The following is a 20,474-nucleotide window of genomic DNA, read 5'->3' as shown; positions in this document are numbered from 1 at the left end:
TGTGTAGGAAATCCATATCTCTCCACATCTGTATCTCTGTATCCTTTATTTCCCAATCTGTGTAATCTTTGTCAGATTTCATGTAAATGATGGCACTTTTTCCCTGAACCACCTCACACTCCTGACTGCAGGAAATCCGTTTATGAGTTCTCTGTAGCTAGTCACATGTGCCAGTATGGGATCAATAATCTGAAATGTGTCTCTATTTAGTTTGTGGAATTTTTGCACATCATTTAGACGGCTGACACGTTTTTTGTTTTTTGTTTTCCCACTCATATATATTTGTGTTTGCAAGGGGAGTATACTTTGCTGTAGCAGATTTTATGTAACAAAGAATATGTCACAATAATAAATTCTTTTTATTAAAAAGTTTGGTTGTGAGTTTGCTCCTGGGTGATCATCAGCAAGTGTCTAATCTCACTGAACTGCAAACCAAGGCGTTGGGGACGCAAAACTACACTACCCATGATTCTTTGGTGCCCTGTGGGTGATGGAAGCGAAAGCGATGAAGAGGGGGCTAGTTGGCTTTACTTGATTAAATCTTGATTTTATCAAACGACCGCTGTCGTTTAATAATTTGTAAAATATCGCAGTTATTGGAAAACTTTTTAAGATTTAAACTACGTGTAAACGTCGGGCGGGCCATTTCTGTCAAAGCGCGAATCTCTGAAACAAGGTAACTGTTAAATTTTGTATTAGCAAGCCTAGCTAACTACCCCTGGTAGCTTAACGTTAGCGTTAACGCAGAATACGAAGTGGCAGTGATTAAATATCTCGTCATTTAACATAACGTTGTTTTCTTAACTCTCCTCTCTGATAAGGTAATTTTTTTTTTTACTTTATTTGTTTATTTCTTATGTTTCTAATGTAATTCTATGTTTTTAATACAGCTAACAACGTGAGTTTTTGGTCGTCATTTTCACACACTACAGCTCTCCCCGTTGTCAGTCAGAAACGATTGGATTTGTTTTGTTCTTTAGCTGTGTTTCGGGTTTTTTAAATTAAATGAATTTTGTTATTTACTGTACAACTGTTTTTCCTGCAGAAACATCCAGTAAATGGCAGACTGCGAAAGATAAACAATGAGGGTTTTTCAACTGCCAGCACACTAAGTTCCCCGAGAGAAGACGTCTGATGAAAAATTACTGTAACGTTAAAGATCGTAAGTGTTTCCTTACACCTAAGTCAGTGATTAAACTAGCAACGCTTGTGTTTAATCAGGTAGTCGTGTAAGGTTCCTCTGTGAGGTGTTTGGGCTTTTCTGTTGCTTGTGTAACCCGTTGGTAGCGGTATAATTGCAAAATACCTGCCATCACAATGGTTGACGGAGTAGAGTAAAAAAAATAGCTCAGACATTTAGTTGGTTAAGTTAACCAGCTGACAGAGAACAGTTTGATCGCACACGATTAAAATGTGTCATTTTTGCAAGGAAAAAAACCACCAAATTCATATTCTTACACGTTTTTAAACAAAATATTTGCAGGTTTCTGCATATTTTTTTAATAGCAAACTGAATGTCTTTACACTCTGTATCAAGTCATTTGAAGTCATTTGCCTGTTTATTCTAATTTGAAAGAGAATTAGAAAATGAAAAGCATTTTAGAAAATACTTGTAATTTTCAAATTGACTGAATAGTTTCTTTTTGCTTTTGTAATTTTCTTGTTATTTTTATTTTTTTTTAAGCTACAGCCGACATGGAAGACAAGGCAAATGGATCAGTTGACACCAAAAGGTGTGTAGGATCTTGTTGATTGACTATTTTAGATATTTTAAGCTGCTCTTAAAATTAAGCATACATTTTATATTAAGATGAATACATTTAATTTCACCTTACAGCCCAGTGGAGAACGGTCAGCTGCCGGACCCTTCCAACTGGGCAGTTGCTGATGTTGTCAATTATTTCAAAGCAACAGGGTTTGAGGAGCAAGCCATGGCTTTCCAGGATCAGGTTTGACTGTTATTTCCTGCTCAAAATTGCTGCCACATGATGCTGACAAACTAGGGAAAACTAGAATTTCTGTCTTTATCTGACAGGAAATTGATGGTAAGTCCCTGCTCTTGATGACGCGTAACGACGTCCTGACGGGGCTGTCGATAAAGCTCGGCCCCGCACTGAAAATCTACGAGTATCACGTGAAGCCGCTGCAGACTCAGCACCTGAAAAGCAACGCCTCGTAGCGCCGCAGGCCGTCCCAGCACCCACGTCTGTGACAATCATTGTGTCAGGAGAGCCCAGGTTAGCCGTCGTTTCACAGAGACTTTTCAGCCCACAGTGGCTTCTTAACAGGATTTTTGAATGCTGTATTTTTTCTTTTTGTTTGTGTTCTTTTTATATAAGCGTGGACCCCAAAAATGGGTTGCACACAGTGTCCACTCAGCCGTTTACCCTTTCAGCCATTCTTATATCTGCTGCTTGAGATTTTTTTTTTTTTTTTGTATTTTTGTATTTTTTTGTGTTTTATTTAAAAGAAGAAAATTTGGGGAAAATACTCTGCAGGTATGGTTTTTGTGTGCGTGCATGTGTGTATGTTGTGTATGTGTGTGAGTGCAAAGTGAATTAACCCATGAAGGTTTAAAAAAATAAGTATTTGTATATAAGATTATATTATAGTTGAAAACTGTGTATGTTCTGTCGCATCTAAAGACTTTGACACATGCAGATAATGATTCTGGTGCGTTGCCCTTTTTCCCCCTGAAACTTTCTATGTTTTAAAATGTGCATCTGAGTCAATGAGTCGTCTTTAGCATGTGACCGTGAACCACTTTGTTTTCCCAGACACAACGACCCGAGCAAAAGCCACCTTGTTCCTGAACATCTACATTATTCAGGCTTGAGACTCTTGATATGGAAATATTTATGTGTATATATTATTATTATTATTATTATTATTATTATTATTATTATTATTATTATTATCTATCAACCTGTGGTGCTTTCAGCATTGTCACACAGACAACTGTTCAAAAGTGTGTATGACAAATGTACATGTGCAGCATAACACTGGAGTTTTAATATCCGAATCAGAGATTTGCAATAAATGGTGCTCTTTTCTCACCAAAGATCAATGTTAGTTTATGAATTTATCAACAGCCGCTGTCTTTAGTTTCATTTTATTTGGGTTCACATCACATCATCACGAGCTTTAGTCAGGCTACAAATATTAACTTGCTGTTGTTGGAATATTTGTTTGAAAGGTTAATTCAGATGGATCTTTCTGTTAAACGGCCCACTCAGATTGTTTAAATCCCAGCAGGGCCTTCTTTCTGTGGGCGCCGTTAGAGCCGCGCTCGCTGCTTCCTGCGTACTGTCCCCGTTATGTTCCCTGAGGGATTATCCAGAGGAAGGAGTACCTGTGATGGGAAAAAGATACTAATGTCCACAACCCGATCATTTAAAGAATATGAAGGGCCATTTGTGAGAACAGAACTTACTTCATCATTGTTGACAATACCCATTCTTGTCATGTCTATGGTGAAGTAATGCTCATTGGGCATGATGATCTCTATTTCATCCACCTAAAAGAAAATGTGTACTTTAGCATGCCTGTTATATACAGTATGTAGCTTTTTCTTCAATTTCCAACAACTGTGGAGATGTAATTTGCATGTTTGTCCTTTTTTAGGACTCAGAGTTGGTTAGATTTCAACTGTGAAGTTGTCTAAACAGTTTATGTATCTCAAAAAGTGAGAAGATTGTGAGTTTGATGATTTCACGATCTAAAGGAAGTACCTCAGGAAGTCGATCCAGGACTAGAACCTGAGTTTCATACAGGGTCTTCTGCACTGAGGGCGAGTACTCCCCGCGATCATAGGGGCCAGCAAACTTCTCAATAATCGTCTCCTTCACAGTCTTCCTATAAGAATGAAGAATATAAAGCTTCAGATGTGAACTATATTTATGAACTTTGAACTATATTGGTATACGTCAGCTGAGGTCTTTCTTGACGCTCGTAAGTCGGGCAGTTACCAAGCAGCGTCAAAGTCAGTGTCCTGGATCTTGTTGTAGCGCCACCTCGAGTACACAGAGGTGCAGAAAAACCTGTCCTTGGCGTCTTTCAGAGTAGTGAAGCGGTCTCTGTAGAAACCTTCAAAACCAGACTGGGTGGTTTTCAGCACCTTCATATTCTTCACCCCACTGTGGAGCACAGGGATGCCTGCGTGAAGCACAGATCAGCCCGTGAGCGTGGAGTGATGTGAAACATGGCAAACAACTTATGAAAATGGTGCTAATCATGAACCTGTGATCAACAGTGCCATTGAGCGGTGTGCACGGGCTTAGTCATAGCTTTAGCTGCCTTTGTTAACAGTATTTGCACCACAAGTCAAATAGTACGTTTTGATTTATTAAACACGCTTCAAGAGTTAAAACTTGACTCAAAGTAATTTGTGGCAGCCATTAACCTCTGATGTTTTTTACATGTATTTGCCGGCTACTGAGCAAGTGGAGGCTGCAAAGGGAGAACGCCCTCTTCAGCAGAACAGAGCTCAGCGATCAGATCTTGGCCTACCTACATGCTGTAGTTCAGGCGTGGGCAACTCCAGGCCTCGAGGGCCGGTGTCCTGCAGGTTTTAGATCTCACCTTGGGTCAACACACCTGAATCACATGATTAGTTCATTACCAGGCCTCTGGAGAACTGCAGGACATGTTGAGGAGCTAATTTAACCATTTAAATCAGCTGTGCTGGTTCAAAAAACCTAAAACCTGCAGGGACACAATGGCCCTCGAGGCCTGGAGTTGCCCACCCCTGCTGTAGTTTGAACTATCATGATAGTGCAGTGATTAGCACCGTCACCTCACATCAAGAAGGTTCCAGGTTTGAACCTCTTACTTGGTTGGGGTGTTTTTGTCTGACAAAAGTATGACAACACACACGTAAGTTTAGCTGTAAACTATTGTGACCCTGGTGATGGACTGGTCATCTGTCCAGGGTAGGGTAACACTCAACTTAAAAATTAAAGTAACTGAAATCTAAATAAAAGTCTATACCTTTGGAAGAAAATTAAAAACTTAAATAATTGTATGTTAAGAAAACTAATTTAAAAATATAGCAGAAATGTGCTTGTCTGTGTTTACACATTCAGCCTAACCACACTTTGGTCCAGCTATTTATTGAGACTTGGGATCACGACATGGGATTAAACGGTGCTGTATTTGTGTAAGATCTTCTGAAAATCTTTAATTTTGTCTCCTGACAAATTGCCTCCATGTAATCATAATTAAAACTAACAATGAAAACGTTGCTAAAAGGAGCAAAAGTAATTTGGAAACTAAATGAAACTAAACTGGAAACAAAAATTAAAAATTAAAAAAATACAAAACTTGAATTAATATAATAATAATTATTATTATTAATACTGTTAATAAACCAGAGTGTATTGAGTCCGTCACTGTCCAATGACAGCTTGGATAGCATGTATCTGTTTGCGTGTTTTTGTGAGAGTGTGTGATTACCACCGATAGTCTGTTCAACATCACAGAAGCGGTAAGCTTCTGGGCTGAATATAAACGCATGAGCATGCTCTACCCCACTCTGAGAGAAAAATAAGACAAGGGTCATGTTTTACGATGGATTATCACCTGCAACATTTGATCGGGTTAATGTGCACTTGATTTATGTTGCTGCTCAAATAGCTGTTAAAAAGGTCAACTCTTGTGAAGCTGCACCGTCCTGTGTTTTACCTTCTCCAGCCTTCTCCACGGAGCTTCCTCCATGTAAACTTTGGCCTTCAGCACATGGTTAAAAGAGGTTAGGAAATGATTGCAGATATCCAGGGAAAACTGTTCGATGTTCTTTATCTGAACAGAGAAACAAGCAGGTTGACAGGCTGTAAACGACCTCAATAACAAATATTTTAGCAGTTGAAATAGCAATAACGGGTCTTCCCTGTTCCTCAAAACGGTGTTAGACTCACCCCTCTGAGCTTGGCCAAACCGTGGACGGTGTTTTTAATGGTGTCAGTAGGGATGATGTCTGAGTTGTCTCCAGTTAGATAATCTTTGCGTGACTTGAGCGTGAGCTCCACATCAGCCTTCACCTCAATGATAGAATGCTGTCTTCCCTGCCTCCGGACGACCAGCACCTTCACCGTTTTCTTGCCGTAACCTGTTCGCACAAACTCCACTTTCTGCATGTGTGAGAAATAGTTGTAATAAGATGGCACACTTAAACAGTTTCCAGTGGTAGAGGTGTTTCGTGCCACAGTGTCATCTTAGAGCTACAAATATAATATTTCTTATCCCTTTAAAATGTTGTCTTTGGATAGTTTGCAGTGAAGTTTCTTGTGTGCATTTGCAGGAGCTTGTTAAATATATCTCCGTATTCCAACATTAATTAAAAAAATCTGAAATCAGATATTGTCTGAAAGTACACGAGTACTACAGCATCAAATAAAAAAAAGACTTTTACTTTGTGAGGAATTAGAAATGTTTTAAAAACTAACCTTTAAAGATCACGGTTTGACCCTGTGGCCACTGAACCGTGAGATAATTTCCAGTGCTATCAATCTACCGTCAGAAACATTAGTCATGTTCTATCGTTTAAGTTTCACTGTTTCCTTCTATAACTTTCCGAAATGTTACCTGATCTGAAGCGTTTGCCATGGTGCCTTCCTCTTCTTTACCTGCTGCCCTTCAAACAGTCTCCAGTAAATGGGGCTCCTGCTACAGGAGGAGGACTTTCTACAGAGGGTGGCATTAACTTTGCACTCAGGCTATTGGAAGCTGAAGTTTAACCTCTTTTATTTGTACTGTGTGATGCACTGTATTCCACTCAGAGAAATGCAGAGGCACGCACACACACTGTTTACATGTACAGCCACAAAGAGAAAGATGTGAGTGCATTTCACATGAATTCATTGTTGCAGTCAGGTTCAATCTTGACTGACACCTAATTTCTTTATATTTTGCCAGAAAAATAAGAAACAGGTTTATTGAAACACATGCAAACATAAACGGCGATGCAGTAGATGAAGCAAAAACATCTGAAATTAGGAGTCTGTGCAGCACTGTAGTTTGCACTCCCTATGCTTATATAAAGACTATAAACTTTTTTCTTCTAAATATAAAGAACAGTTTTGAGTTTCCACCTTTATGAATTACATTTACATTATGCTTTTTTTGTTTTTACGCAAATGCACTGTATATTGTGTGGACTTTAAACCTTTTTTTTCTTCCTTTTGCACATGTCACACATAAATTTTAATATTAGAAAAAGCTCATCAGAGTAAATAAAAAATAAGGTTTTTAAATGATGATTTCCTTTAAGTGAAATTAAGTGAAATAAGCTCTTCGAACCTGCCCGTGTAGGGTTGGAGAGTGAAAAAGTAATTTAGAAGTAAACCTAATACCAGCCTTGGTATCAAGATCTGTGCTTCCTTGAAGGAGTCTTTTCATTTCCTCAGTAATAAGAAAGTTTGGATGGTTCAGCTCAACATGTACAATAGTGATAAGTTTAAAAGTTTAAATTGAGTTACTTTAATGCAGGATGTTTTCTGTCTGAACGTGCTTTGCTTTAAATTTAAAAGAATATCTTTATAGAAGGATGCTCTATGCACCGTGTGCGCAGCGCAAAGGACTGATCAGTCAGCTGCTTCCCTGAGGAACTAAAGATCCCGTTAACATAGTTTTGTTCTTAAGGAGGAAAACAGTTCGTCTGTTTATTCCTACATGCTTTAGTTGCTTCACCGTTTGAATATATTTAAAGATCCATCCATCCATCGTCTTCCACTTATCCGGGGCCAGGTTGTGGGAGCAGCAGCCTAAGCAGAGAAGCCCAGACCGCCCTCTCCCCAGCCACCTCCTCCAGCTTGTCCGGGGGAACACCAAGGCCTTCCCAGGCCAGCCGAGAGATATGATCTATCCAGCGTGTCCTGGGTTTGCCCCGGGGCCTCCTCCCGGTGCTGCAGACCCCCCTGTGAATTGCTACCTTATCGTGGTGGAGGGGTTTGTGTGTCCCAGGAATCCCAGGGGCTGTGTTGTCCATGGGCTTCTGCCCCCTGGTAGGGTCTCCCATGGCAAATTGGTCCTGGGTGAGGGACCAGACAAAGAGTGATTCAGAAGACCCCTATGAGAAGAACACTTCACCCTGCCTAGGGTTACCAGGACCCCGCCCTGGAGCCAGGCCCAGGGAAGGTGCCCGAGAGCGAGCGTCTGGTGGCCAGGACTTAGTCCCTAAAAAGGGACATGGGTCCATCTTCCTGCAGGCCCACCACCCGCAGGAGGCATCGTAGGGGTCAGGTACATTGTGTGCCGGGCGGCGTCCAGGAGCGGAGCACCTGGCAGACCGATCCCCGGCTACCAAGACTATATTTAAAGAGTTTCCTCAACAATAAACTGGATGAGCTTATGAAATCCAGTTTGGCTTATAAACATTACAAAAAGGAGCTCAGGGATGTGACTTTGTCAGACTTCAACTATGAGTTGTTTTACCAAAGAGACGTTTCCCCTTTTACAGTCAACATGTGGTTTCATTGTAAAATTAAGACCTGACCAGTACAGTAATCAGGTGTGAACAGTACTTGATGCTGTAACGAGGGCAGTTTGCATAATTAAAAAAACAGCAACACAAAAAACATTAACATACAGTACATATATAAATAATACGAGGACAAGTAAAGTAGCTGATCTGTCAAGGTTGGCAAAAAATAAAAATCTACAAACATTCTGAAACATTTAATTGCTGACAGTCATTTCAGTATTTTCCCGTCATGTGACAACATCTTATGACTTCCCATTTTTGCATCTAAAAGCAGATGTGCTGGTTTCACAATCAGAAAGCAGCAGATTTCAGATTTCCCTTTCGTCAGTCGCTGCCGTGTTGCCTTCAGCTGCAGGAGTCACTCAGGATGATCTCACGCTTTAGTTTATCCTCACAGATTTTTGTGCTTTTGTGTTGCACAGTTTGTGGTGCTGACATTTCATGTAGAAATGAAGAAGGCGAGGCTGTCGATTGGTGAGTTAATATGATATTTTGAAATATTAATGCCTCCGTATTCATACTGATGACTGATTCCTTCAGTTTTCCCAAGAAAAGACACGTGGTTTTCTGTCTCTTTCCTTCTAAGGTTTATCGTCTACAAACTGCCTAAATACAGAATCGATGACATCGGCAGTGGGGTGGAGTACATGTACTTGGATTCATCAAAAGAAGGCTGGGAAATGAGTAAATACACGATTAACTCCAGCCAAGGAGCCATAACAAACACACTGAACCAGCTTTACATGGGAAAAGAGTACAAGGTGAGATTATTCCATCTTTATGTGGGTTTTTATATGATGAGTGAGACTTTAGTTTGTTAATGGGAATTATCAGAGATAATGCTCGTGCCAGTTTGCTGAGTAGGAACTCTTTTATTTAATATGAGGAACTGAGTTGACACTGAACAGTCAGAAACAACACAAACTACCAGTTTGGAGTGTATGTAAGTCTGGAGTTTATGTAACATCTTAAAGTAATCAGGACCAAATAAACTAGGTGTCAGGGAAATATTTAGTTCAGTTTCCCCAGGCAGACAGAAAACAAACATTTCTCTGAAATATCTTTGCTATAAGAATGAAGCCATTAGCTGGTTATTGTGGCATTCTTCTTCTTCTTCTTTGTTCTTTCAGTTGGTCCCTTATTCCATTTGCCATTAACGTAAGCCAAAGTGTAATAAGGTGTAATAAGCATTTTGGTTTTGCAGGGCGTCCCTAATGTCACCTCTCAATTATTCTTCTTGTATAAAAGAACTTGTATAAATAACTTTCACTTGTATAAAATAACAAATGTTGTTGTTTTGGGGGTCTTTTGGCAGTCAAACACCTCAGTGTATGCACTCTATAACGACGCCCCACCAGACCTGAAATACATTCAAAAATACGGACACACTAAAGGTAGGGTACAGTCGGCAGGAAGAAATCTGCTTCTTTCCTCTTCTTTTCATCTCAAGACTCTTATTCATTATTGTGACCACACAACAAGATTCATCAGGTTTTATTCCCAGAGATTTCACTGTTAGCAGAAAATATAGCAGCACTGTGACTGCCATAGTTTTTCTTCACTCTGTTGACATATGTGCAAAGTCAAGGTGGAATGTCCAGTAAAGTCTGTTTTACATTTTCCACCTTTAATACCACGTGGAGAGGCTGTAAAAATGGACATTTGTGGTAGTTTGACAAATTTAAGAACCTGTTATATTAAATTAAGGTAGTTATTATGTATATATGTAGCCACACTATGTTACATGTACAAGTGCACAACTATTCCCCATGCAACTGTGCAAGTTACAGCATGTTTTGTGTCTGTGACAGTTACCGGCAGATGCATTTCCAAACTGCTAGTCAAGCTTTGGAAGAAGAAAAAATCAATAGGGTTTAGGTTTCCTCTGCCTGCAATAGGGTGTTGTAGGGGGAGGACGCGGGCAAAGACCATCTGTCCGATAGCTCCAACTGCACATTTGACTCTTATCAGCAACACAACTGATGGAAATCTTTCTGCATCTGCGTGCTGGTTCGCATGTATCTGTGTGTAATCATTCCAACTTTCGTATGTTTGTGTGTGTCCTGCAGGGGCACTGCTCTTTGACCGCGCTCAAGGTTTCTGGTTGTCGCACAGCATTCCCCATTTCCCTTCCTTCCCCGAGAAAGGGTACCTATACCCTTCCTCTGGCAAAGTCAATGGCCAGACTGCACTGTGTGTGACCTACCAGTACCAACAGTTTCTTCATATAGGTGAGCTCTCATGAAGCACAGAGCTTGGCATACAATCGTCAGACTTACTACATTTAATATTCTGCTTGATAGAAAGCCGGGCCGGACCAGTGAAACTACTTGATAGATTCTGGGAGTTCATTGTCCAAACTGGTCCACAATTACAACATATAAAGTTTTCGTTAATTCAAAGAAAATCTCCTTTTTTTCTGTGAACCCACTGAAAAAAACCTACAAATATGTAAAAAAAAACTTTTAATAGTTGATCTATTACTTAATTACTTTGGTGTCGTATGAATGAGGGAGATTCTTTACCAACAGGAAATACTGTAAAACTTTGAAAATCCTGTTAAATGTTCAAAATTATGCACTCCTTCACATTTTCCACAGCCTAATGGTGGGCCGGACTCGGCTGGGCCGATTCTGGACCCCGAGCCTTATATTCAGCACCCCTGGTTTAATGCAAAGCAATCATCAGCTTTTTTCTTTTACATGCATACACACCGTTAGGCCCATAAACATTTGGACAATAAGAGAATTTTTGTAATTTTGCCTCCGTTCACGATCACGATGTAATTTGAATCAAGATGTGAGTGAAATCCAGACTTTCAGCTTTAATTCAAGGTGATGAACTATTTGTTCAATTGTTGAATTACAGGCAGTTTTATACACGTCTCTCCATTTAACGGTACATAAAGATTCAAAAATCATTTTAAATGTGCGCAGAGTTTTAAATTATTTGGAGTTTTTATGCTGCTCTGCTCTTTTCTGGATTTCTCACTGAGCAAATGTGTAAAATGAAATTTTAAGGTTATTAATAAGGTGATTTGTTTCTTTTGTTTGGAAACCCCACATTGCACACAAGTATTATAATGAACCTGTGAAATTGTTTTTGCTATGAAGCGTGTCTGAGGGAAACTTTAGGGGATTTCCTCACACGTGTTCAGCTACTCGGGATTATTCTGTGTTTCTGTGGTGACCATAACAGTTTCACTATAATAGTATTTTATTTGAATTACTATGTTTTTTTATGTTTTTTCACATTTTACCAACTAAGTTAATGTGTCAACAAAGTGCTTACAAAGAAAGACTGGAGGACATTTAATTTAGCTAAATGTAATAGCTGCTATATAAAAAGCCTTGAATGCGAAAATTCGATATTTGCCAAGAATTTAATTAATAAACTTGATGAGACTAACAGTAAAGAATCAACATCAGTGTCATTATCGTAAATGCTCATTGCGGCTGTAAGGAATACTCTCGCTATACGACCATCTAATATACATCATCTCTTATTTCTCTCCTCTTCAATCTCCAGCAAAGCAGTTGGTCTACCTTTACCCCCGTTTCTATAACTGCTCTGTTCCTGCTGCATTCTCGGCTGACCTGCCACAGCTGGCCCAGTTATGTGCGGACTCCAAACCACAGCTGTCCTCCAATAAGAGAATGGAGCAGCTTTTTTCAGCTGGAGGGGAAAAGTTTGTCAGTTTTGCTAAATCTGAAAACTTTGTGGATGGTAAGATACCCCGCATGCCCTTTTTTTACTTTTAGGCATTTACTTGCTCATCGTGTACATTTTAGAAGAGCAGACTTCTTTCCTGTAGCCTGCTGCCATGTTTGCACATTTCACTCGTCGACCACAGTCACTGATTATCAGGCGCAGACACGCTATCGTCTCTGCACAGTGACGTGCATTATCACGTCCCAACCGGGGCCTTCAAAGTATACTCACAGCTGCTTTGACTTTTGGATCTTAGTATGAATAGTTACATGCAGTATTTTGTTTCTCAGTTTGTGTATATGTATATCTTTATTATTTAGAGAGAATAATTATCCACACAAAGGTTTATTTATGCATGAAAACAACACAGAGCTCACAATGTATTTATTTTACCATAATCATACATAATGCAAAAGGAAGTGTGAGCTTATCACGTTTGCATTTCCTTTATTCTCATATCATTTGGCAAATTGCCAAAACAACTTGAAAAATGCTATTTAATGGTATAAAAACATTATACGTTTCATTTAACACAATGATTCGAGTACAGACTACTCTAGTACCTGACATGTTTTTCTGTTGGCTTTCATTCAGATATCTACACAGGCTGGGTGGCTCAGGAACTGGGCGCCGACCTTTTAGTGGAGTCCTGGCAGAGACAAGGTCACGACCTGCCCTCCAACTGCTCACTGGCCAAACACACCATGAACATTAAGAAAATCCAGCTTCCCAGATCAATCCTGTTTTATTCGCACTACGACCACTCAAAGTGGTGCGTGTCACGACTTTATGAGGACCAGGTGACCTGCCTGGGAGACCTGAACAGAGAGATGGGCCAGCTGTGGCGAGGTGGCGGTCTGATCTGTTCCTCCAACCCTTTGATTTATAAGGCCTTCAGGCAGGTGGTGGATTGGTACATTCAGTGCTAATTGAGAAGGAAAAGCAAAGTGATTAAGAATCAGTGTGACACTGGCTGACAGTGGCAGAGCGAGACACTATGATTCTGTCTCCAGGGTTGACTGCTATGTAGAAGTAACATAAAGACTCACATATAATAATGTATGTGTATAATTGAATTCAGTTTTATATATACAGCTCCAAATCACAACAACAGTCACCCGAAGGTGCTTTATATTGTAAGGTCGACCCTACAACAATACATACAACAATCATATGACACCTTATGATCAAGCACTTTGGCGACAGTGGGAAGGAAAAACTCCCTTTTAACAGGAAGAAACCTGCAGCAGAACCAGGCTCAGGGAGGGGCGGGGCCATCTGCTGCCACCAATAATAATGTATTTACAATTTAAACTGGTGAATAAGCTTTTGAAAAATAGCAGTGGCTGCATGTTAATTATGTGGTGGTACACTTAGTTATCCACCTTTGTTTGAGTTAAAGCAGCTGTATGGAACCAGCAGCCCACAAGTATAAATAGATTTAAAAAATAATACTTTCAATTCAATAAAACAAAACAGAAATAAGGTTAGTAAGACTGTAGATCACAGCCGCGCATTGTTTCAGGAGATGTCAGCGGCTGTGTGTTTAAACAACCATGTCTGCACAATGTCTGCACAATGTCTGCACAATGTCTGCACAATGTCTTGCTCCTTTTACAAAAGGAGCAAGAGACAAAATCATTGATCTTTCATCCAGCAGAGATGAAACTATAACACTATTAGTGCTACAGATAAAAGGTTTTGTAATTTTCTTTTGAATCTTTGGGTGTTTGTATTCATATTATTTTAGCACAGTGTGTGCACTTGTGTTATGATGCTACATATTTGAAGTTGTTTTTAAGTTTTATAAGTTCTGCAATAAATATATGGAACCATATGTTGTAGTATGATGTGCAACATAATAAAGACTGACAACATTAAAATCTGGTCTACTGCTCAGTGAGACTGAGGTACATGTAGTCTAATGGAATCTATTTTATTTTATTTTGTTTTATTTGGTGCCTCTGGAGTAGTCATCATCATGTTTGTTCAGTTTCTATTTCCACTGAAGAGGCACTTGGCCTGTGACTGTGTGTGCGTTTAGTGTTTGGGGTAAATAGTGTCACCTACTGGCCAGACCAGGTGACTCATACAATTCATTCAAATGATTTTCTGACTATCTACAATTTGATACTACTCATGCAAACTAGAGCAGGCAGTAGAGAAGAAAGAGTACAACTAAAATCCAGTAAAGTGCAATAAGTAATATGTATTATACACAGTCGTGTGAAAAGGAGAGTACAGCCTCTTTCAACAACAAGGTTTTGTTTATCAGGGGCATATTTAAAAAACACATCTGGTCCTCAGCAGGTCTTAAAATTAAGTTAATACAGTGTCAAATGAACAAAGGTGAAGAAAACTAAGTCAAAATGCAGAAACAGCAAATGAAGAACTCAGTATGCTCTCAATGCTTTCATAGGAGTTAAGAAGGTAAGATCAGGTAACACAATGGCAAGAAAGAAAACATCAGCAATGATAGAGAAGCAAATGTTTCTGCTCATCAATCTGGGAAGAGATATGAGAAATTATACAGTGAGAAAATGGAAAACGTTTAAGACAGCTGACAATCTTCCCAACAGTGGATATCGAAGCAAATTCACCCCAAGGTCAGACTGTTCAGTGCGCAGAGAAACTGCAAAACACTCGTGAGCTACATCTCCTGCTCTACAGGCCTCGGTTACCATGGCAGATTTTTAAAGTTCATGGCAGCACAGTTAGAAAACAAGCCGTACTTGCTTAGCAAGCCATGAATACAAGTTATACATTCAGTCGTTTTGTTGCTTAGAAAAAGAAAAAGCCTTTTCTCTCTGAATTGAACAGCTTAGCTTTACAATGTTGCCTCTGAATAAACCACAAGACTTCTAGAACAGTGTCCTTTGGACAGACAAGGCCAAAGTGGACATGTTTGTCCATAATGCACAGCGCCATTTTTGGCAAAAACCAAACATAGCATATCAGCACAAACAGATCATGTCACCTATCAAGCATGGAGGTAGACAGGTGATGACAGGATCTGGGCTTCTTCCAGTCACCGAGTGGACGATGAAGGTCTGAGGTCGTCTGCCTGACAGCTTGGACTAGGTTGAGATCGGGTGATGCAACAGGACAACAACCATATTCAAAGCAGCAAATCAAGAACAGAATGAGTGTAAAAATAAATAAATAAATCACGGTGGCCGAATCTCAATCCAGGCAGTCAACCTGACTGAAATACTGTGGCGTGACTTTGAGAAAGCTGTGCAACAAATGCCCGCAAACCTCAATGAACTGAGGCAATGTTGTAAAGAAAAGTGGGTTAAAATGACTGCACAGTGACGTGAAAGATTGATAAAGTCATACAGAAAATGATTATGTCAACTTATTGCTGGTAAAGGTGGAGAATTTTTTTTTTTTGCACGCTGTTTCCGAATTCTGGTTTTGTTTTAGTTCAATAAAAAATGTTCTTGTTCATCTCAAATTGTATTTATGTAATGATAAGACAAGCTAAGGGTCTAAGTCGGTTTTTTACTTGAACTGAACTTTCTTTTTCACCTGACTCTGACATATTTCTACATGTACACTATGTGCATGAGAAAACTGGTTCTGAGAGCGCAGCAAACAATTTTGTTAACTGATTGAGGATCTGGATGCTTAAAATGTTGCCATGTGGTTGCAGTAATTGAGATTGTGCTAAACCATGCATCAGTTTCACAATGACTACACTTTCTCAGAAACATAAGAAAAACAAAGTCACATATATATTCTTTCAAAAAGCAAGTCAAACTGGAACATGCAGGGCTCAGACGGCACAAAGCCTCGTGACAGCGTCACCTGGTCAAAACAGGCATGGCAACATTGTAAAAAACAAAAAAGGAAGATCTATGGTGACGGCTTTGAGCAACAAGGAAGTTGTTGCTGACACATCGAATGCAGATATGGGTGACGGTTTCAGTTAGCAGTAGATGTGACAAAGCAGCTTTGTGAAACACATCTAAAGCTCACTGAGAAGGGAAATGGAAACAAGTAGATATGTAAGTAAATGTTTACATATTTCAAAATATATTCTACAAATAATAACAACTGACCCGGGTGTGTTGCATAATACTGAGATGAACAGGCTGAACACAAAGTAAATGCATAGTTATCCTGTGTATAAACACACAGTACATGAGTACCGTGTCTCATAGCTTATCAAACACAATGTGAACAGAATATTACCACATGAAACTAGTATTGATGCATTTATCATGACCCTAGATTACACCCACCAATAAGCATGCTATTATAAAATGCAACAAACTATTTTATACTGCTGCATGATTTGGCATTATTGGCATTATAATACAATGTCCATGGTGTGTTTGACTTGCAAATATATTTTTCAGTAGTGGACGACTGACCTCTTGTAAGCTGAGGAAGTGGCTTGACAGAAATGCAGAAGTCTTACACACTTACAGATTGTTTACATCAAGGATCTTTACTTATAGCGTCCAACATATAGCTACAATAAGAAAGTGAGGATGTGTGGGATCACAACAGAAAACCTGATAATGCAGCGTTCATAAAACAAACACAGATTAGTTTTCCAGATAAGACTGTAAACCCTGTTCATATTTAGAGATGTTTAGAGTCTATATTGTGTTACTCGAAACTGAATGATTGAGGTAGATCTTGAGTTGTATTGCCGCTGTGATGAACTGATACATCTTTCACCATTTTACAAACTAAAGCGAGTTGGGGGGGGGGGGGGCAGAAATGTCAGAAGGAGAAACGGAAAATTTGTAACTTCATAGGCTGCCACGCTGGGAGGCTGTGTTTGGTAAATGATGTGAGCAGAGACGTGTTACATGTGTGGTAAGTGGTGCAACTTAAGTCGTCTGTCTAAAGTAGCTCGCAGGGTTTGCAGAACTAAAGACGTAACTGACATAAGTTTGTGTCAGTCAGATAAAGTTCATCAGTGTTTAAACAGAAGCTGCAGGTTCACTGGTGGCTTTAATTGTGTTACACTGTATTAAAGACCTTCTGCTTTGTGACGGTGTTGTTGAATGCAGACAGCCTCCTGTTTTTGTGGTTCTAGCAATGGTTATGTTTGACTGTTTCAGACCAGTGTGATGGGATTCCTCTTGAGTGTTGGGATCCTTTTTCAGGGGTGTGACTCAGCGGTAAAATGCAGGAATGACAGAGGAGACGAAGTTGACTGGTTTGTAGACATTTTGAATTTCTGCCAATGGGTTTAATGTAAATGCATATGAAAACATCTTTATCTACATTCTTTAGGTATATTTTGTACAAGCGTCCCAATGAGGATAAACTTGGATTGTCATACTTTTACATGGATGAGAGCACCAACGGATGGATACTCAGCCAAGAGAACATCAGCAGTGATTCTGGCACTCTCGCAAACACCCTGAGACCTCTTTTTGACTTCTATGACAGAAAGGTGAGGTATTATAGGATATATGTCTCACTAGCATGGCACAGGGAATAATCTGAATACCATTTCAGAGTTGTTGTGGTGTTGCTCGTCTATCCAGATCGAAGGCTTTGGATACATGCTCTACAGCGACCAGCCTCCAAAGCCGTATGTTGCTCCTCCATCGTTTGGTCACAGTAAAGGTGGGCACAACATTGTCTCAGCTGACGGCGTCCTCTGTCTGAAAGACCCAAATGTAGCAAAGCTCAGTTTGTGTTTCTGACTTTCTACAGGAGTTGTGTTGTTGGACAAAGCGTCTGGAGTTTGGCTTTCACACAGTACACCCAAATTTCCAGTATATCGTAATAAAGCCTTCTGGCCTGATAATGGAAATGCAAACGCTCAAGCATTTATGTGCGTGACTTACCCGTATAAGCAGTTCAAAGAAATAGGTATGTCAACAGGTAAACAGCTCAAATCAGTTTCATAGAACTAGTGAAAGTGCACTTTAACAACTTGTATCTGAATTCTTAGGAGTGCAGCTCAAGTACATCCATGCTTATTCGTATGACTCTGAAATCCCAACAACCTTTCACAATGAGCTGCGATGTGTGGCACAGCGAGACTGCTACCCGAAAAAGGAACCCTGGTTTAGTCAGGCGACGCTGACTTCTTCACGCGGCCGTAACTTCATCAGCTTTGCAAAATACACACGCTTTGGTGATGGTAAGTGTTTTCAGAAAGAAGACATATTTCAGGAGGGATGATTTCATGTTGTATTGATCACAAACATAAGACCCTGTCGATTGACAGTAAAACACACTGTACTCTCCACAGTACGGGCAGAGCGCACTATTAATAGTGTTGTTTTCCTGTTTTGTTTCCCATACTATTGCAGATCTTTACTCTGGTCTTGTTACAAAAAACATTAGGGGGAATCTGTATGTTAAGAGCTGGGGAAAGATGCACCACAATCGCGGTCTGCCTTCTAACTGCAGTAAAAGCATCCCTAACCATGTGTACAACGTGAAAGAAGTAAAGCTTCCAAACAGGAGGGCCTTCAGTGATACTGTGGATCACTCAAAGTGGTGCGTGACTGCAGACGGTGACTGGATCTGCATCGCTGATATGAACCGAGAGGAGAGTCAGATGAAAAGAGGTGGAGGAGCAATATGCACTAATGACAGAGTAGTTGGGATGGCTTTCTATAGACTGATACGCAATTTTGAACCATGTAAAGATCCACGCTCTACTGTTGGTAGACGAGAGCTGTGAAGGAACAACTCAAGTGTTGGACCAATATTATAAAAACCTCAGCTTAAATAAGCACATCAGCTCAGCTGTCCAGTCTTGACTCGTGCAGCTTTAGGTTCAGTTTGTTTCTAAAAGAAATCCAGAGATGGTTACAGAGTGCCTGCTTTTGTCCCTTCATTGTTCGCACGACTGGACCAAAATGCAGCAATCAGAGTTTTTAAATGTCTTGATCATGTTGTTTCATTTTTTAATCTCTTATTAAGTTTTGTTTTTATTTCCTATCATGTCCTGTGAAGCGCTTTGTAACTTTGTTTTGATAGGTGCTATATAAATAAAGGCATTATCATTATTAAGAAAACTCGATGGACTATTAAAAACTTGATTTTATTACACAAACTTCTGTATCTGGTAGAAAAACAGTTTCGACCTCAGGGTCCTCTGCAGTGTCCTCCGTGCACCGTTACTTCAAACTAAATGAATTAAATGTGAATGATTTAACGCTCACTTGGAACTTATTGCCAGCTGTGCAAACCAAGCTCTTGCTGCAGCTCCACACATTGAAAAGCCTTTTGTACACCCTGAACCCTGCATGTTGACGTTCCAGTGGAAGGACAGGAGGAATGCCAGATAGTACGGTGTTTGCGGCTTTGTTTGTCTGTGCATGTCTATTTTCTACTTTTTCATTTATATTTTTTGGGTTTTGACACTGAGCAACTTCCACTCGCCTCCTATGTAAAAATGCAGTTCTTGTCCTCTTTGGCAGCGTCTGCTTGCAACAGGTTTTCAGCTTTCAGCTGTTTCTGTGCCACCAAAATGTTGCACCTGTAGATTAATTTCCAGAATCTTTCCAGCTTGTTCATTTTTGTGATGCGGTGTGTTAAATGCAAAACACCTTGTCATTGGAGTTGAGGTAAACAAAAGAAAAACATTTCCTTTTGGTAACAGTGCAAAAACTGACAAAAATAATGGAAGGTCTTATTTCTAAAGTTTACCATAAAGTGTCTTAATTGCATTTTTTGATGTTAACGCTCCAGGAAGTGGCTTTTTAAAATAACATGATCAGTCCTTGCCCACACCACAGCTTCCTGTTCACACCACATGTCACACTATCATGCTTAATTTTAAAGACCTACATTACTGTAATTATTATAAACTGTGCTATTATATCCACACAGTATAATCTCAATTTTTAGGCAGGTGATTAAAGATGTAGGACAAATATTGTAATATTGTATTTGTTGAATCACAAATATAATATTATTCCTCATAAATGCAACTTTGTGTTCACTCGTTTTCACTGAGAAACACTAAAGAAAATACTCAAATTAAATGTGCTGATGTGTTAATGATCACTTCTGTGGTTCCTGGTGCAGATAAACTCGTGTTGTCTCTTTCTGGCTTTGTTTAATTGTATTTAAGCTGTCAAATGATCACAGCCTCCTCTTCCTCCTTTAGTCCTGAAGGTGATGGTTAGACCTTCATCACTGATATGAACAGGCACAGTTTCACTGTCATTTCACCGGTTTTGAGCTTTCAGTTTAGATGCCCTCATTTACTGGCGTGCCACCGAGCCATATCTGGCATTTGCAGCAGTTCTTATTTGTGCCCCCACCTAATGTAAGGTTTATGCCACAGCTT

General features: G+C 39.7%; 4 protein-coding genes across 7 annotated transcripts; 3 read left to right on the top strand and 1 right to left on the bottom strand.

Moving 5' to 3' along the window:
- Nucleotides 1-492: 492 nt before the first annotated feature.
- Nucleotides 493-3,067, top strand: samd13 (sterile alpha motif domain containing 13). 3 transcript variants are annotated; one of them, XR_005695767.1, is made up of 6 exons: nucleotides 493-676; nucleotides 1,046-1,162; nucleotides 1,685-1,733; nucleotides 1,838-1,949; nucleotides 2,036-2,237; nucleotides 2,778-3,067. XR_005695767.1 is itself a non-coding variant. In XM_040031323.1 (5 exons), exons 2-5 carry the CDS (start codon nucleotides 1,135-1,137, stop codon nucleotides 2,177-2,179), a joined length of 333 nt encoding a protein of 110 aa, XP_039887257.1. In that variant the 5' UTR covers nucleotides 493-676; nucleotides 1,046-1,134; the 3' UTR covers nucleotides 2,180-3,067. The 3 variants fall into 3 exon arrangements, 2 of the variants coding, with proteins under 2 accessions (XP_039887257.1, XP_039887269.1); XM_040031323.1 differs by having other exon boundaries at nucleotides 2,036-3,067; XM_040031335.1 differs by lacking the exon at nucleotides 493-676 and adding an exon at nucleotides 684-821 and having other exon boundaries at nucleotides 2,036-3,067.
- A 199-nt stretch (nucleotides 3,068-3,266) lies between these two features.
- On the bottom strand, nucleotides 3,267-6,713 carry uox (urate oxidase). Its single transcript, XM_040031309.1, has 8 exons — nucleotides 6,583-6,713; nucleotides 5,916-6,128; nucleotides 5,683-5,799; nucleotides 5,455-5,533; nucleotides 3,969-4,155; nucleotides 3,732-3,855; nucleotides 3,434-3,517; nucleotides 3,267-3,352 (listed from the first exon to the last, which is right to left on the bottom strand). Exons 1-8 carry the CDS (start codon nucleotides 6,601-6,603, stop codon nucleotides 3,278-3,280), a joined length of 900 nt encoding a protein of 299 aa, XP_039887243.1. The 5' UTR covers nucleotides 6,604-6,713; the 3' UTR covers nucleotides 3,267-3,277.
- An 813-nt stretch (nucleotides 6,714-7,526) lies between these two features.
- LOC120733217 (deoxyribonuclease-2-beta-like) lies at nucleotides 7,527-13,362 on the top strand. Of its 2 annotated transcripts, XM_040031261.1 has the most exons (6): nucleotides 7,896-8,953; nucleotides 9,066-9,240; nucleotides 9,795-9,873; nucleotides 10,549-10,710; nucleotides 12,008-12,205; nucleotides 12,785-13,362. In XM_040031261.1, the coding sequence occupies exons 1-6, from the start codon at nucleotides 8,754-8,756 to the stop codon at nucleotides 13,117-13,119; spliced, it is 1,149 nt and encodes a 382-aa protein (XP_039887195.1). In that variant the 5' UTR covers nucleotides 7,896-8,753; the 3' UTR covers nucleotides 13,120-13,362. The 2 variants fall into 2 exon arrangements, with proteins under 2 accessions (XP_039887197.1, XP_039887195.1); XM_040031263.1 differs by lacking the exon at nucleotides 10,549-10,710 and having other exon boundaries at nucleotides 7,527-8,953.
- Nucleotides 13,363-16,044: 2,682 nt separating this feature from the next.
- On the top strand, nucleotides 16,045-19,742 carry LOC120733201 (deoxyribonuclease-2-alpha-like). The gene is made up of 7 exons (XM_040031260.1): nucleotides 16,045-16,200; nucleotides 17,272-17,369; nucleotides 17,447-17,609; nucleotides 17,704-17,785; nucleotides 17,876-18,034; nucleotides 18,117-18,308; nucleotides 18,481-19,742. Exons 1-7 carry the CDS (start codon nucleotides 16,183-16,185, stop codon nucleotides 18,855-18,857), a joined length of 1,089 nt encoding a protein of 362 aa, XP_039887194.1. The 5' UTR covers nucleotides 16,045-16,182; the 3' UTR covers nucleotides 18,858-19,742.
- The last annotated feature ends 732 nt before the right edge of the window (nucleotides 19,743-20,474 follow it).

Source organism: Simochromis diagramma, unplaced genomic scaffold (assembly GCF_900408965.1).
Source record: "Simochromis diagramma unplaced genomic scaffold, fSimDia1.1 OVJJ01000334.1, whole genome shotgun sequence".
Lineage (NCBI taxonomy): Eukaryota > Metazoa > Chordata > Actinopteri > Cichliformes > Cichlidae > Simochromis > Simochromis diagramma.
This window is presented reverse-complemented; position numbering and strand designations above follow the sequence as displayed.